Here is an 18,683-nt window from a genome sequence, read left to right as displayed (position 1 = left end):
GGCGTTAAGAAAAGGAATTTATTTAAGAAATAAGTAAACAATTGAACAAAAATCTGATTAAAGGAAACCGCAGCATTATAGAATAGAAGCGCTTTAATTAATAGATTTTACTCTTGACTTTTGGCCGTCCTGGGAGCTGCTGACCTTTGGCAGGAGGAATTTTTTTAATCCGAGTTCTTTTAAATCAAACAAATCTGAACACTGTGTGGAAAACTTCCAGCAAAAATAATTATTATGCAACTATTCAATCGAGCAGAGATCTTACTGACGCATTATCGCAACATAAAATGTTTTTGACCATTAAATGTCAGATGAAATACATTACCCAGCCGAGTGTCTTCCTCCGGGGCGAATGTTATGAATAATTACACACCATGTAAAAGTAGCTCACGGCGCACACATTTTTAAAAGTACATTCCTTTATTTTTTACAATACAAATATAATATCTAGAAATGATTTGGCAGGCAAACAATGAGTGAAAAAGGGGCGTTATGAAACTTATTCAGAACTTCATTGAGCGTAGCGGTTCATTTAGCGTGAACACACTCTTCACACACTCTTTCCTTTGCACCGGCTAGCCTCAATTAGTTCGTTATAAGGCACATGGGCAAGCTAACTAATGTCATGGGCCAGACTGGACACACTCGGCCTGACCTATGAAATATATAAAAGCTGGAAGCGTGCATTGATGTCCCCTTTGTGGTTTAATCACCAATGGTTTGACCTCAACGGGGTCAAAGTTCAGCCGTGGAGGAAAAACTAAGATATCAGTGAAATGTACAGTCGGCTGTTTTTGTGTTTTATCATTTGGAAACCTGCTGAAGATTTCAAACGTGCATATGATTATACCATTAATGGTGTCACACTGTGATGTGGAGCATTTAGTGAAGTGATACAAACGAGTGTTCGGGAGTCTGATGATGTGTGTGCAAACTATATATTTCTAAATTTCAAAGAAGATACGATATTAATTTTTTGTTTTTATTCCGATGAAATCAACGATGACACATTAAGTTATAAATAAGGACCACCTCCGCGTCCTCCCCTCCTGCCTTTTCTGCCCCGATCAACGTCCAAAGGGACGCGAGTGACGATATCATAAATAACAACAGAGGACAAAATAAGGACAAAGATCGTGGGTATAAAAAAAGAAAAATACGCGATTACCTTTCCTCTTTCGCGAGGTGCGTGAAGAGACAACGAGCTATGGCAAGAACATATTGACTCTACGCTCTATGAGCATAGCGATGCTCCAAAATGAGGCGAACGTGACAAAACATTATACATTTTTCTAAAATGCCCACATAAGGGCAGCATGGACGTGGCGAAGCTGTGAGCGCTGATTAGGACTGTGGAGTGTTAAACACGCTGGATGCATAACTGATATTAATATTGCTGCAAGCAATACTCACAGTCGGCACAACTTTTTCATTTGTGGCATTGGCAAAGTTGCCTTCTTCATACGGCTGACATCTTCTTCTGTAAAGCAAGACCACGATCCCCAAAAAATATCCAAGATTTTAAAGTTCAAAAATAAATCTCGTCTGTTCAGAACTTTCTGCCAGGTCGCGGTCATCGTGTCTGTGAGTTTTGTTCGCCGACGAGCGAGAGGCAGCGCAGGAGGTCCGTCACTCGCTGTCCTCCCCGGCGGTGGCGGCCTCCAAAGCAGCGAGGGCCTCCGCCACCATCGAGTCCGTGACGCTCTGCGCCTCCTGCTCCTCGCCCTTCATCGCCGGGACGACGCTCTTGACGGCGGAAGCGTCCGGGCTCTTTGGAGGTCTGAGCTCGTCCCTGGTGTCGGCCGAAGACAGGCTGGTGGTGCTGGTGTGCATCTCCATCGACCGGGCGCTGCCCTCGTCCCCCGTGTCGCACGGGTACTCCGGCGTGCCTCCCACGCCCTCGTCGATCTCGTCCGCCGACAGGCCTTCGCTGCCGTTCGCACACTCGTTGACGCCGTAGCTCCTATGGTTCCCGTACTCCTGCATTTCGGGGTAAACCGGCACCTGGCTCGGCCCTTTGTCCCGCATCACCCATCTGGGCCCCACAGCTTCTGGCTGGATGATGTACAGCGCTCCGTCCGCGTGCGGGACGCTCCCCTGCTCCTTGGCGGGCAGATGCGCGGCGTGCAGCCGGTGGTTGACGTGGTTGTTGTCCACCTCCAGTTTCAGCGTGCTGTCGTTGGACCTGCTGTAGCCCAGGTTGTTGAAGCCCTGCTTCTGCTTGTCGAGGTCGCTGAGCGGGCCTCTGCTGGGGAGGTGGTGCGGCTGGTAGAGCGAGCTGCACGCAGAGTCGGTCTTCCTGGCATCCGCCGCCTCGGAGGGGTCGGAGATGTAGCTGCGGAGAGACAGACGCAGAGGGTTGAGATGACTTTGCAATATTTTATTTTTTTTAAAACACACTTTATCTGATTTCCTGGATCAGTGTCTGTCCTTCTCACTGGACTCAAGGAGTCAGATGTTTCCATGACGATCAATAAAAAACACACACACACACACCGACGGTAATGAGGACACGCCATCGCGCGGTCGATGCTCCTTTCTAAATGCCAATGTCTGAGACATGCGAGCGCGGCATGTTTACCCAGACTGCATCTGGCTGCGCTGAAGTTTGCTCATGTGAATGTCAGATGTATTATCAATGAGATCACCTCAGAATTGTCTCAGTGGTGTTAATGAGGTCAACTTAAAAGTTTTGTTGAAGCATATTAAGTATGTGTGTATCCATACGAGCCAACTCTTACGGAGCAGACAAGCTCATTTTCTACAATGAACTGCTTTAAAAGGAGACTACTGTTGGATGCTATATTATTCAGCATAATAATAATAATAATAATAATAATAATAATAATAATAATGCTAGTTTCTCGTACGGAGGAAGCTAATGACACTGGATCATCCACGAGGCTCGTAGATTGCGACCTGGATTCGTATGTCCTCGCAAAAGAAGCCGTTTCCTGCTGTGAGAAGACACTCATCGCCATAAATTACAGTAACGAGGTCTTCTTGTGGTAACAGTGCAGAAAATACTTAATAAGACAGAAAACTGAAGGGACAAAAACAAAACGGGGAGCTGATTATGTGCCGTGTCTGTCTAAGTCGGGGGAAAAAATAAATGAATAAATGCTAATAAACACAAATAAATTCACATTTTAGTTTTTCTTGAAAATAATGAACCCTGTGTGAGCCACACAGTTCAGCTCATTAGGATGAGTGACACTCACTGAATACTAAAAGGGGGCATTTTCACCTGCAACCGGCGCTGATATGTTATTTGGCATGTTAGATCGGCTCACTCCTCTGTTGTGTAAATTACAGACCGCCACCCGCTCTGCCAGAGATCTGTCGATGTTGTCCCGTTCCTCGTAGGATGGTCGAGGTCGATAAAGGTCTGAGACTAATTAATGCTCACTTAAGCCCGACACCTTAAATAACCTCTTGTAGCCATGTAATGACTGCCTGAAACTCCATTTTGGAGGATCTTCTTACACTTATACAAGCACAAGATCACACACCTTGACAGCTATTAGGAGTGTTGGCATGTGGGCTTTATTCTGTGTACAGTGGGACAGGTTGTCAGACATCACCTGCTGCGAGAGCCTCATGCTTTTCTTGCCCATCTCGGCGTCCTTTCATTTGTTTTTCTCCTCACTCCTCTGAGCCTCCCAACACCAGCAGAGCTCTCTCCATCTCCCACCTCACCAGCTGCCTCCACCCCCCCACACACACACACACACACACACACACACACACACACACACACACACACACACACACACACACACACACACACACACACACACACACACACACACACACACACACACACACACACACACACACACACACACACACACTTCGACTTAAGCACCCCTCTCTCACCCTGCATCCTTCTCTCTGTCTCCCTTCACAGTGGAAAGCTGAGAAAATGAATGTATTCACTGCTCTCGCTCCTGGGCGGCGCCGCCACTGTGCCAAGGTCAAATTTGGGGTTGGCTTTCAGAACAGCCACACAGACACACAGACACACAAAAATAAGACCGCTGATTTAAGAAGCTGGACAAAAGAGAGAAACTGAAACTGTATTTTCATCACTTTTTTTCTCCCCGCGAGCTATTTTCAAAGAACAGACTCAAAATAGTTGTTTTTTTTATGGTGAAGTGCATGGACACAAAGAGTGTTGCCAGACCAGAATCAAAATCAGATCGCTGGAGAAATTGTCACATTGTAATACCGAGGCTAGTTTTGCATCGATCGATGTTCCTGCTTTCCCGTCTCCGTCGGGATTCCCCTTCTGTGGTGCTTTGTTTACGTCGAAGAGTTTCTTTATGCACCGCCGTCCTGGAAGAATGCTTTATTTGCATATGTTTTTATCTCTGAAGGTGCACCAGACAAGACGCTGGTTACTGCGGGTTAGGTAAGAGAAGATTCAAACTCATTTGAAGCAAACTGAACCACCTGGTTTTGTTATTTTATGGATTTTCAATTAAATATACCTAGATAATAGATTTTCGAGAAGGCATAAAATTAACTTCCGGATCACGAGTCCTTGTAAATAAACAATAAAAACACATTTACCAGTTTTCAAAATAAACAACAACAAACAAGTTGTGATGTGTGAGCGTCAGGCTACTGAGGCCACACTGTTGACCCAGTGACCTCCAGGCCGACCCCGCCAAACCCCAAACACAACAAAGCCCAGAAATGTGACACTGCAGACAATTAGAGAGGTATGTGTGTCATAAGCATTCACATGTGTGTCTTTGACATGAGAAAGAAAAAAAAAGAAAAAAAGAAAAGGTGTGGAGGGGGATTACGACTCTGGTATGCGTATTACAGCGCGCCCTTTCATTAATCAAAATCTCGTTCCCCGGCCCTGTCCCGTCTCCCGGTTCACCTCAAGAAGCACAATGATGGCGAGCCCTGACTACGATGGCGTCTCTGGTCGGCCTGAGTGAACAGAAATACAGTAACCAAGGGTGATGGCCATCGGCATATTGACTCACAGTTTGGACAAGGAGCCCACGAGAGGCTGAGAGCACATTCATATTAGAAATGGAGCGCTCACTATCTGCATGAAACAAGACAAGAAATCATTATTTGGGGCAAGGAGGCGATTTAATTGGTTGCGTGGAAATCGACAGCGAGGAGCTATTACCGAGGAGGTGGACTGTGCCCCCCATGCAGCGGACAATGTATTAGTGCTTAAAATATTAGTTGATTGATCTGAACCATAGCATGATTTATTACGGTAAATCTATGTATCTATTCATGTATTTTGCCATAAACCGAAGGATTAGACAAATAACAATTCAAACCACTTGGCCTTTAACTTGCCTTCAGTCAAAATGTAGGGCAACGTCTTAAAGTAGAGGTGGGCCACATGGCCTGAAATAAAGACATCACAGAAATGCAAAACCTTTCCACAAAATCCCAAACTGAGCTGTTTCACGCAGAGGATATCATGTATTTAATAATCGATGCTGTGGTTAATGACATATTAGTCACGAAATATTTCTTCAGAAGAAATAAATCAATAAGAGCTGTTGACAGTCAGGTCTGTGCTTCATCCACACATTCAATTCTATTCACATACCTCACAATCTTAAAAAAATATATATAAAGTAGAGGAATGTAAAAAAAAGATGTCATTTGTGTGAGCCGATTCTTTAAAATCACGGAAAAGCAGTAATTGTATGATTGTGTCCGGTCAGTATTCACGAGAAGGATCCCAAACAAACAAGAAGAGGTAGAGACTCACCTTTTCATCATCTTGCAGCATGGGCACCCCATTTGGCCAGCTGTGTCGTGGAGCTGTGGAGGAACATGAACAAAGACATTAAACTTTAACGCCCTTCCACTGAACCGCACGGGCAAAAACTAAAGAGACAAAAATCCACGCACGCACATGTCGTCTTCAGGGGGTGTCATTTTACCATCAATGTCCGAGACAAGCCCATTGAGTAAAAGGTTACGATTAGCTCCACACACACACACGCACACACGCACACACACACACGCACACACGCACACACGCTTTTTTTAAATGCGGGCTCTCGCTCAAAAGATTTCTCCCCATCGGTCAGGTTTTTTCTCGCCCTTGGTCTCTGACGGTATTTGGACAAGAGGATGAAAACTGTCTGCCTGCAGCACCGATAAAGATGTTATTGTCATCCATCACTTGTTGTGTGTGTGCGTGTGTGTGTGTGTGTGTGTGTGTGTGTGTGTGTGTGTGTGTGTGTGTGTGTGTGTGTGTGTGTGTGTGTGTGTGTGCGCGCAAGCGAGTGTGTATCGCAGGGCGTGCATCTACGCGCAGGATGGGAGTGACCTTTTCTCTCCTGGTGGTTGAGTTTCTCTGGGCTTTGGCATTTCATTGCCCGGGTAAATAATTAATCACAGAGTCTCGAACGGGTTTGTCTGCGAGCGAAGGAGAAAGAGAGAGAGAGGACACAGTATCTCTTTGTGGAATAAAAGCAAGGATGTGTGGCCACGAGACAACACGCTTTCTTTTCTTACGCTTGACTCTCTGACCCCGCAGGCCTTTCCTTCACCTTTAGTGGGATCTCTGAAAAGAATTGATTTTTCTCTTCGTGTTTGAAGAACAGGGACATATTTATTTCTAACTAATTAAACCATCTTTTGCAGAAAATCTTCGTGATGAAGTTCGGCATATCTGATTAAGAAACATCAGGCAATGCTTTCGTGAGATTTGTTGACAATAACAAAAGTGTAAATCATCTCCAGCCACAGCTGTAATCATTAGTAATCTTCTGCATTTGTGTCCATTAGTCCTGAGTAAGGCCAGGCGACTATGACGCAACAGGCTTTAGTTATGCAGTGGGACTTCATATATCTGTAGTCCAGGAGAGGTCCGGGTGGGCTCTGCCTGAGGGACTGGTATGAAAAATGCATGTGAGACCAAGAAATGCACATGATGCATGATAGACCACATGTTAGGATAAAAAAAAAAATCAAACTGATATAAAGAAAGGCTTGCAAAGCAATGCTTTGAACAGACCCGAGAACGACATAAAAGAAAAAGTCCATAGCCGGAGGGTCGGGGTGTAGTCACAACACATTCAAGAGCACAATCCTCTTGTCTTTGAGTGTCCTCCATTCACTCCATCTCCTTCATAGAAGCCATCTCTGGTGATTTGAAGTGAACTAGACTGTGACCGAGCTGAAACAATCCCCCCCTCCCCCCTGCTACGCTTCCACCCGGGGACCTCCAACACATTCACAGCTATACTTCTGAAAAAAAGACGAGAGGGTCTATTGTGGCAAGTGCAATTCAGAGGGCCGGTGGTTTGACGGGCTTTAAATGGAGGACCCTGTTTTACACTCGATTGCACCGGCAAGCACCCACCCAGCCGAAGGGTCCCCTTATCTTCCAGGACGCGGGCGCGAGAGGAGGTAATTTCCCAGCGGGCGTCGGGAACGATGACATTAATGGAGCGTTGTATTAGCCCCGGAAGCAGTCACCGTCCGTTGACTTTTACCATCACTAGTCACATTCAAGCAGGTCAAAAATAATCTGACAAACTCCATCGCTCAATCCTCCGATCGCTCATGCTGATTTCTCCCTCCTCCTCCTCCGCGGTGGCATTGCCTTGTGCATTATGTATATTCCATATCTCAGGGGATATGCCTCCGCTGCTTTCTGCCCTCTATTCTCTCGGGGGTGTTTTAATGTGCTTGGATTTCTTTGGGGTGCCTCCTCGACTGCCTATCTACTTGTTGAAGTAAACGGTCCTTAACCGTGTGACATAACTACCTCTGACTAAATTGTTTTGAATTAATTATGAGTATGAATAAGTTTACTTCCTCCCATGTTTTCACTACAGAGAAAAACATTGTGACAGCCCATGGATTATGTGTTGTGACAGGGAGCTGAGCAATTAAATGAAGCAATAATTTACTCCATGTTAAACGACTCACGTCATAATTTTTCTTAGTAAAATGATCAGATGCGGTCACATGAATACGCGAATAAAAACAGACCCTGCCTGTAAATGGTGCATGGTGGTTGCTGTCCAATTATTATCGGTAGAGAGGCTGAACATTTTATAATACAAAAAAAAACACAAAACATCTTCCAGCTATAATAATGAATTTATCAAAAACATTAAATCTGCAATCTTTGTTCTAAATACACATTAGTATTTACGTGTCATTTCTTCTCGCAAAGTGAGATGATTTTTGGGGGCGAATTTGCAATGTTATTTGGATAAAACCTGCCTGGTAACCGAGGAGATAAACCGACGAGAGTGAAAGAGAAAAGTGGCACAAGATGATCTTACCATGAATATTCACCCCTGCAGTCAAACTCATGACTAAATAAACACGCTGTTCAGGCCGAACGCTCGAAAACAAGGTCGATACTTGGCAATCAATTTGTGTGATGAACAGTGGGCCTATTTCATATTCAAAAAAAAATCTTTTCATAAGTCCGTAAACTCGTCCATATACCTACAGTACATACTCGGATGGGTCAAATTGAGATGTGCGATACGATACATCCAAAGTGAGGACTAGGCGGACAAATAGGTCGGCCGCCTGGAACGGAAAAAAAAAAAAAGCTGGTTTGCATCTGCGTGGAGTTGGGTTGCAAATTTGCAATGCAAAAAAAAAAAAAGAAGGAAAAAAAAAGAAAAACGGGGACTGCAGTGAGACCGGCCGGCCGGCCTCGGAGGGCGAACCCTTCTGCAGCCACACAGAGGAGAACCAGTCGCCATCTTAGCTCGACGAACCTCCGAGCAACACGGCCCCCCGAGCAACTAGCCGGTCACGTCGCTAAGTTGCGTCGTTAAAAAAAAAAAAGACAAAGACAACTCCAAAAGAACTGCGCTTAAAGAGAATTGCGACGTGTCAGCTGTCATCTTCGCCACGCGCCGGTTGCAGAGTTTAAAGAGCTTTGAGATGCAGACTAATCTTTGGTGTTAAGGATTAAAAAGGAACTCGCCCAGTCCCTTTAAAAAAAAAAAAAAAAAAAAAAAACAAAACCCGAATGCAACTGGTTGTGCCGAATCCGAGACTTGGACCTGACCCGAGAAATTTCGGTAAAAATTCTCCTCGTTAACGATTAATCTGATGATTATTTCCCTGATTAACCAATTGATGGCTCTCGTATAAAATGCCCATAACAATTTCATGAAGCCCAAGAGGACCTCTTTAAATAGCTGGCTGTGCCCGACCATCATTCATAATCTAAACACATTCAGTGTGTAATCACACAGGACAAAGAAAAGCAACCCCCCCCCCCCCCCCCACACACACACACACACACAAGGCTCTACAGTACCCCCCCCCCCCAGCAGCCACAACATCCATATGACCAATCGTGTCGTTCCCCTGGAGACTTTCCAAAGTCATGATGAGATCAAGCATTCAATCTGTGCATCAAATGACTATCAATCATTCAGATATTGGCCATTGTTGGCCGGCAATAACAGTGCATTATCTGCTCCCTGTGCCATTCAGTACATAATATATTGCTTCTGTTTTTTTATGATAGGAAAGATCGGAGGACGATCACTGAAGGGGAGAGATATTTCAGCTCCGGCAGCTTGGCCGGGCTCCCACTTTTTTTCACTTTTTCTTCTCTCCAGAGTAAATTGAAACATTTCATCTTGGTGAAACAGGTGCAATAAAAGCGAGATTGCTGTAGAGTGTCCCCTAAAAGTGGACTGGATTGAAATCCCGGGGACACCCGTGGAAATGGCAGCCAGAGACTTTTTTTTTTTTTAACGATTGCTGCAGTTGAAAAATTTCCCCCGGAAAGATAAGGAGGCTTAAAATAAATTCTTCCTCCGGATGGAGTCCAGTTGAAATTGATGTATGTTACCTGTGAGGAGTTTTGTTTGAAAGCAGCAGTTATTGTGTGTGTGTGTGTGTGTGTGTGTGTGTGTGTGTGTGTGTGTGTGTGTGTGTGTGTGTGTGGGGGGGGGGGGGGTATTTCCATTAAAACACATCTGATTTACATATATATGTCCAATTTCCTCCCCAGGCGCTTTACAGCAGCCCACTGCTCCTATAATGCACAGGTCACATTTCATGTATTTACCAGAAATGTGACCTTTTTTCTTCTTTTTGTAATAGTAAAAAGAAAAGAAGAAAACATAGACATTTTTAAAGATATATATTGGTTTCACAATGTAAGGACAACGCATGTCACTAATTCATAATATTCCACAACGACCGTGGCCAAGGAGCTGCATTGAGTCATATTGGTATGCGAAATATACCAATGCTAATTAAGTCAAACTGAATCCGATTGAATCAAAGCCGAACAGGATTGTATTGAAGCGATATTAAACTGTATTTACTATTGTTTACCTGCATCGTTTGCTTATTGCATCACAGTCCACGTATCGAGGTGCATATGGAAATGCATTGAGAGGGTACGAGTGAACACACAGGGCCACTTTAAATGTGGAGAGAATACATCTAAAAGAGGTTCTTGATTTCCAGCTTCTCAAACCACCTCAGAAAACACACCTCCAGTGGTGCATATCTGATGCCAGTTGTTGTTGTTCCCGTGTAACTGCGGGTTTCAGTTGCTGGTCTAAACACTGCACATACCAACAGAAACGGGGATGAAGTGCCGCTAGAGGCTCGCTAATAGATCCCTTTTCTCTCATCTGATGACGGTAATCGAATGCTCGTTCGGAGAGTTGTTGCCCGAGGTGGAGATATGAATATTTCTGCTGAACTTTTCAACAAAGAAGACGAGTCTTTCACAAACATGACCCTGCAGCTATGACATGACTCGGACACCCAATAGCTGTCTTCTGCCTATGTAAGCTGTGTGTTACATTAAAAAGACATAATACACATCTTGACACCCACTGGGCCGGAGTGTGTGCGTGTGTGTGTGTGTGTGTGTGTGAAGGGACAGTGAGAGGGGAGATCGTGTTCATCTGGGTGACATGGGAGGGGTGAGGCGATGGAAAAAGTGGGCTAACCGGTCGGACATCCATCTGACTGTCTGTTGCGTTTGTGTGTATTTTTGTGCCGAGACTGTAAACAGAAATATGGCGGGGAAATGTACGTTGGACCCGTATTTCAGTTTAGAAAACGCTATTTTTTAACGGTTTAAATTTCAGGTAAACGTGCTAAATAGTCCCAGGTTTCCCAGTTTCTCAAATATATACAATGTGCTGCTTTCCTATAGGAAAGCAGCACATTGTCTTTACATCAGTCTTTACATCACTGTAAAAATATCCATCTATCGTGTTTTGGTGTGTGTGTACATTCGTGTGCTCCAAAAGGCAACGTGTCAACCAATAAAGTTGTCCGCACACAGACTGCTCTGTGGCTTGTGTTTCACGTCTTTATTTGTAATTTATTTCTATTTCCAGATGAGTTTTGGCCTCGAGCCCTGCCAAAACGCTGGTGACCTACAACAAGTGGTGTACCTGAACGCAGCCTGTGCCTTTCACCACACATCTCGTCATCCAGCTCACAGCATTACGGTCTCAGGATGAAATGAGTGGGGGTCTGCGTTGCTTACAGGAGGAGAGGCCCAACAGGACCCTCCTCTAAGGAGGCGTGAGGCAAACATCTAAGCTGTGATACAGACAGCCAGAGGAAAATACTTCTAGCAGTTGCTGATTTTAACGACTTGTTATGGAAAGATGGCATTTAAAAAAAGCTTTTCCGCCATTACAAATGTTATAGTTCTTCATGTGTTCTCAGTATTTTCTTGATTTACCTTTTGTTTCTCCTCCCGGTGCGAAATTAAACTCGAACTACAACCGGATTCCATGTGACCGAGCTGCAAACGGGCTCTTATCTCATCCATGGGTGCTTTTTTCTGCTGAAAGAGAACTGCAGCATTCGATAAGGCCGTCAATTTAGGCCTCTTATCAGCTCCGAAGGCTTTTAAAATCCAGCTGAAATGTCAATACACGATTTCAAAGTCTGTGCAATGGCAAAAAAAAAAAAAATGCCACTGTCTCACCCACTGCTTTATCCCACTTGTAATAACCTGCATATACAGTAGATGAGATAACCTTCCACAGTCGATAACGCTTCCCATAAAAGTGCTCGGCCTATTCATGCGAGTGACGTGATTGTGCAACTTTTTCAATTGTGGCTCGCACAAAGAAACGCTGGCAAATATCAGACTTTAAACAGAAGGAAACGGAGTGAAATCAACTGGGAGTCAGACTCTGGCGTGACGAGCTGACCTTGAGCTGTCTGATTTGAGTAAGCCCGGTGTGACTAGGCAAGTGTATCCATGGTGAGTTGTCACGGCGACCGATTCATATAAAGTCGGCCCTCGTTAACGATCGATCCACAAATTAAAAAAATTAATTATTATTATTATTTGGGTTTCAGGTTTCTGCGTACACGTGTCACTGCTGCTCTCATAGTCAAACTAGTCGAGGTATGTTTCGGGAGGTCAATCAAGTGTCACGATATTGATCACCTGGGCAAATAGTTGGCCCGAGATGTCATAACACCTCCTCTGATTCCAGATGACATAATGACGCAACGTGAGCGTCTGGTTTTCTGTGGGTGTAATATTATTGGTCCGAACACACTCCTTAGATGGCCTCGGGCGGCCGTTTGATGAAAACAAGTCCTGTCTACTCTCTGTATTACCCAGCAGCCCACTTATCAATAGCACCCCCCCCCCCCCCGCCCCCCTCCTCTCACACTGCAAACAGCCCCCCCCTTCCCCCCTCCCCCATGGATCAACCGTACCCAGGAGCTCTGAACTGTACTTTAAGCAAGTAAACAAGCCCACAAACAGCCAACCTTTTAAATGATACAGAGAGCCGGTGATGTAGTGGTAAATAAAGAGGCCAAACAACATCTTCAAGTTGATTCTTTAACATTCAAAACAATTATTATGTAAACAAAACGTTTAGCTCGTTATGTCTTTTTTTTACTGTGTGCCTTCTTGGATTGTTCCCACACAAGCTCTCTCCTCATGTTTACATCCTGTTTCAAGTAGAGTCATCCTGCAGCGAGCCGAGCGAACTAGACCTTGGGCAAATATGATTTGCATACGCTTTTAATGACTTGTTTTGTCTAACAGGTTGTCACATGGGTGACGTTCGGCCACGAAAAAAAGGCCAGCAAATGGATTGGAGCAAACCGCAGGGCAGAATATTGTGTAAATCAATCGTCAGGAAGTTGTAAATCCAACCGGGCCCGCAGCTTAAAACATTTTTTTAAGAGACGGCTCTAAACACACTATTTAAGAGTGCCGTGTGTGGTGAACGACAGACGGGACCGGTTTGGGCTCAGGCATCAGGTTGTATGCCTTTTTTTTTTTTTTAAGTGACCCAGAGTTCAGTGGGGCTACGTGTTGGATGTGCAAACAAAGCCCAAGGCCGTGTGCAGGAGCTCTGGTTAACTGATTGGAGACCACTCCTCCACCTCTCCACTCCATCCCAACAAAGAACAAGCGTCCCCAATAACAGCCCTCCATTCACTCATTAACCTGGCCCGAGCATGTGCACTGGGATGGAAAGTTTCACACAGACGTGCACATTACACGCTACGGGGTCCACACACATTAATATGGCCACTATCCCGGTGATGGGGTTATTCGTTTGAGTCGAAACATTCGCTGCTACCAGCTTCATAAATGTGAGGAATTGTTTTCTTTTTATTTCAAGTTCATGTTATTGTAAATTAAATATCTTTGACCTGTGGGGAGATCAATCGGAATGAATAACTTGCACATGGTGGGAATTTGACATGTATACAGAGGTCTGTGAATTGTTATTTTCACTTCACACATGTATTTATGAAATTGTTTGTGTTTATATGCGTTGCCTTTATGTGCAACAGTTGTACAACAGGTGTACGGACACATCTCCATTGTTAGTACCTACAGGTAGCCTAGAAGCTCCCCACTACTGTGTGTGTTTGTTTACTGTGGCACCACTTACTATACGTGTCCTTATAATAACTGGCGTTATTAGTAAAATATCGTGTTTTTCAGGCGCCATATGGTTGACATCACTACTCAACATTCACCTGTTGCTGTGAACAGTCGAAGATGGGTTAAAAAAATAAAAAAATAAAACCGTTTAATAAAGCGTCCACAACACATCTTTCAAGTGAATTAAGAGCATTATGTTTCATGTAAACAAGCCAGGAGAATCATCAAAGTGTTGTTCCTACCTACCTGTTGCGCTACGCGAAGGTGTGGCACTCTGCCCCAGGTATCACAAATGCACGGATAACTTCAGCTGTCATTTAGGTTGAAGTCTCTCTTCCGGTTCGATACTGAGTGGAAATTAGAAACTCAGGTGACAAAGTGGCGGCTCCGTGAAACATCTTCGAGCTAGATATGAATCCCTCGCTTTGAGTTTGAGTCGTTGTGGGGTCGAGCTTCCCCCCCTCGGTGACTCCACGGTCCCATGTCTCCTGTTTGAACAGCGTCTAATGGTGAGTTGAGCTGGGAGACTGGTGGACCACTGTCAAGCTGCACGCGGTGGACCGCGACGGCTTCCTGTCAGGACTTTCAAAGTAAAACTTATGAAACCTGGTTTAAAAAGTAGCATGCTTTATTCACAATATTTATCGATTATAGTTTAATAAACTGCGCATGCTTAGTTGCAGTGGTGGAATTGGAAATGACTCAAGTACAATTTTGAAGTACTACTTTACTGGAGTATTTCCATTGTCAGACTACATTGTACTTTCACTCATATCAGAAGCAATTATTTTACGTTTTACTCTTAGAATAAAATGAATTAATATATGCATTGCAGTATTGCTGAAAAAATACCCAGATATCAATTGAAATGAACCCACTTTACCAGCTGCTTAAGAAAAAACAAAAGAGATTAAAGAAGTTAAAAAATACATTAGAAAAATACAAATTTTATGAAATCTGATAAACATTTATGGCATTTCATAAGGATATCATGTTCAGTCATTTTTAAAGAGACCATAAAAAAAGTTTAGTTTCACTCATAAATCACTTACACACAAATACAGTAACCTGAGAAGAAGGTTTGCAAAAAAGTGGAATTGGGAACATAACGACTTATCAACCTAATTAAGGTTTTATGAGAATAAAGTTTCTAAACAAGCAGCACAGCCTTAATTGTCTTTACGTTATAAATGTATGCCTAATAATTAAGCTATTAACCATCTGGGGGTCATAATTTACCCACATGGATAGTTACAGTTCACCAGCAAAATACTGCAAGCCTTTAATATACTTGACTTCCGGTCATGACGTGTCAAAGTAAAAGCAGCTTGACTCAGCTTAACCTGACCAACCTCTTCACAGTTGATCATATGACTTGGATGGATTAGAGTAGAAGCACTCCTTAACGCTTGCTACATCTGAACACAATTTGGCTTCAACCCAGAAGAGGAAAAAAAGAAAAGAAAAAAGGAAAGAAAAGTCTCTGAGAAGGAAATAACTCCACTGTATGAACCATTATATATTATAATGAAATGAAACTAAACTTTAAACATGATTTATCCACCAAAAAGCTTCCTGAACAATAACTTATTATTATTATAACGTTTAAATAAAAAAATCAAAACTTGTTTAACAGTTTTTTTATGACTTTATAGACAATTACTTCCCGGAGGATGACACAAAACCGGGAAACCGGTTTGAGTGTTTACAGATGCACAGACATTAAAGTTGTATTTGGTGCTGCCTCATGAAGATGTTATTAATGATAACATAGATGTAAATGGGTTAAAGAGGACTCTCATTTTTGGCGCCATCTTACTTTGGGTTGTGCTTTTTGTTGTGAATTTACATAGATTATTGTAAAAAAAAAGAAGGGGAATTCTCATTCAACTGCATTCAATACCTTCTCTGACTGCAATAGGTGTACATGTGAGCATGTGTGTGTGAGTGTCACCTTGCTTTCATTTCTAAACACTTTTCCATGATAACAGTATGAGTGTATGAAACATTTCTTTTTCAGACAGAGGCTTTTTGAAAAAATAATAATACTCTGGATATCATTGAAAAACACAGGAGATGTTTTCCTGCTCTGGCGGCAGTTGACAGGATGGCGGCTAACATTCTGGCGGAGACACCAAACATGACAACAATGTGACACTTCAGATGCAAAGCGGAGCTCTTCTCGACATTTTCAAAGATACGGCCGGCGGTGCTGCATAAGTACTGTTTTCACTCCGCTGCTTCTTCCTTTTAGACATTTCTCTTTTTGCAACAACGCTCCTGTGAAAGAATAAAACGCAGAAGAAAGAGAGCTGTCGAGAGTTCTAATGAAAAACAACAACAACACCATACAGACTAATTAGATAGTTTATCATTTTAGGAACATGCACTTACTCGCTTTATTGCAGAGGGAGATAAGAAGATACCACTGTCATATCTGTCTTAGATTTGACATGTCAATTAATGACCTTAAAACTTAACAGTGGCCAGATTTTAAAAGCCATTTGGACCAGGAGTGTCACGACATAACGCTACTGGCGATACATTGGCGATATATATATCATAATAATGTGGAAGTCATTCTTTCTCCACCTCCCCTACACAAGCATTTTGAGTATGATTCACCCCTTTCCCCCCCCCAAAAAAAATAGAGAGAAAACGCACAATAAACAAAGTGAAAGATGAATTTGTCTTATAGCATGAATATCATTCATGGAGTCATGGAGGTACCGTGATAACATTGTTAACATGATTACTTTTGGCCAAAAAAAACCTTGCAGTGAAAATCTGATATTGTGAGCACCGTACTTGAGCCAGGCTGGTGGTTTCCCCCTCTGCTTCCAGTTGTTCATGCTAAGCTACGCTAACTGTCTCCGGCCTGCATGAGAGCGGTATCAATCTAACTCTTGGCATGAAAAGCAAAGAAGCTTATTGAAGTGGTCACGGCATTCGAGATAGTGAAATATCCTTTTTCATTTTTTGAGACAATTCTAAAGGAGGTTCTCGTCTCTGTTGGCTCAAATGTTGAGGCTCAAAGTTTGCCTCCATCTCTAACAAAGAATCTTTACAATAACAACGATAGGGCTTCAGAGAAAGGTTCACTTTGTTGTCTTGACCTTTTCTCCAACTAGAATAACAGGAAGTCATTTGAATGTTTACCTCAGACTGAATCCTAATGCTACCGAATGGCGATAACTTTGTTCTGTCTTCAAACACGGCTGAATATCCTTATTGTTGAGTCAGCGGTGATGTGCCAGTCGGCAGAAACATAAATGGACTTCGGCATGTACTGAGTCATCCCTCGACTTGTGCCTTTTAAAATAGTCTCACCGTCCACCATCTGAAGAGAAGGAAAAGCTCTTCAATGTAATGATTCATTCCAACACAGTCTGATCAGTAAAGCACAAGACATTGGATGAAACCTTGGCGCTAGAGCTTTTAATTCCATTCCACGGTCTGTTGCCCTCACCGTGTTTAACTTCCTCCTCTGTCGTGAGCGTTCACATGAAAAACATCCCAAAAAATTGGACGCTACGATCTCTTCTATCACCGACAAGCAGCTCCTGCTGTTCACCTGAAATCCAAATAGAGCAAAGAAGCCTTCGCGTAGCGGCGCCTCTCCTCCCAGCATGATTCAGAAGAATTAGGTCAGGGCTTGTTGGGAGTTATCTTCCCAAACTGGGGGTGTAGTGTTGAGGCAATGGGAGAAATGTGGGGAAAGAATACAAGACCAAAAGGGTCAGAGGTTGGATTTGTTGTAACTCAAGGGGGGGGGAGGGATGAATATGGGTGACTCGTAGGCTTCCCCATTGCTGAAAAATACATCTTACAGTAGAAATAATGCAAAGGTGACAAAAGAAAGGCCCTGGCTTATGGAGTAAATACAGCTGACAATGAAGAGGCTATATTAGGACTGAGTAAATATGAAGCAATGTCATACTGTACCACTGTAGGACACACACACACACACACACACACACACGCACACACACACACACACTCTGACCTATGGAGACCTCCTGTTCGACAAACAGTTGGTGTAATTATACGCCTGTGTGGGCTGCAGGTGGAATGTGCTAGTGATAGTCAAGCCCTTGTTGTCGTAAGGACTGGAAGCAGCCCCAATAGCCAACAGACATGAGCTCACCTTCATTACAATGAGAGGCGTGACCAAGCCCCGTCACCGCTATGGACCTAATGTTGCCGTGGAGACAGGACATACACGAACACACTTGTGCACACGCAGATTGGCTTAGAGTGACACCACTGGGAAATTAAAATGGTAGCCCAAAGCAACAGGATTTTATTGGCCAATCACAGCTTGATCCTGGATGTGTTTGCCTTGCAAGTTTGTGTGTGTTTGCGGGTGTGTGTGTTTGTGTGTGTGTTTGGCACTGTACAGGTGCACTGCACATGCCTAGCCTAATTATAATGACAATGTCAGTCAGCGTTGGGAGAAATATTCACCATGCTTGTCTGACGTGCAGCATCAAGCGCAGAAGAGCAATTACTGGCCTATCAAATCACTTTACAGCTCTGTTGTGTGTGTGTGTGTGTAGGCGAGGCTGTCAGCACTGTCAGTGTTTTCAGATTCATGGAAACGACCCCCCTCCCCCTTTCCCCCCAGCATGCTTTGCAGTCTTAACTTAGAGCTATACCTGTACATCAGGAATGGGCTAATTACAGCCAATTAGAGTGCAGTCTGTTCTCATCATTCTTTGTCTTCTATGAAATCAAAGGCGGTAAATAAAATGCTCTTGTGTCTAAACGCTGTCTTGTCGCC

At 43.6% G+C, this 18,683-nt stretch overlaps 1 protein-coding gene across 3 annotated transcripts; it reads right to left on the bottom strand.

Moving 5' to 3' along the window:
* zgc:194930 (uncharacterized protein LOC557813 homolog) lies at window positions 1–14,398 on the bottom strand. Of its 3 annotated transcripts, none has more exons than XM_034557247.1 (3): window positions 14,147–14,398; window positions 5,759–5,811; window positions 1–2,335 (listed from the first exon to the last, which is right to left on the bottom strand). In XM_034557247.1, the coding sequence occupies exons 2-3, from the start codon at window positions 5,788–5,790 to the stop codon at window positions 1,630–1,632; spliced, it is 738 nt and encodes a 245-aa protein (XP_034413138.1). In that variant the 5' UTR covers window positions 5,791–5,811; window positions 14,147–14,398; the 3' UTR covers window positions 1–1,629. The 3 variants fall into 3 exon arrangements, with proteins under 3 accessions (XP_034413138.1, XP_034413139.1, XP_034413137.1); XM_034557248.1 differs by having other exon boundaries at window positions 116–2,335; window positions 14,143–14,384; XM_034557246.1 differs by lacking the exon at window positions 14,147–14,398 and adding an exon at window positions 11,711–11,785 and having other exon boundaries at window positions 116–2,335.
* Between the last annotated feature and the right edge of the window lie 4,285 nt (window positions 14,399–18,683).

This window comes from Cyclopterus lumpus, chromosome 18, assembly GCF_009769545.1.
Source record: "Cyclopterus lumpus isolate fCycLum1 chromosome 18, fCycLum1.pri, whole genome shotgun sequence".
Classification (NCBI taxonomy): domain Eukaryota; kingdom Metazoa; phylum Chordata; class Actinopteri; order Perciformes; family Cyclopteridae; genus Cyclopterus; species Cyclopterus lumpus.
The sequence above is the reverse complement of the archived record's forward strand: the minus strand, read 5'-3'. Positions and strand labels throughout refer to the sequence as shown.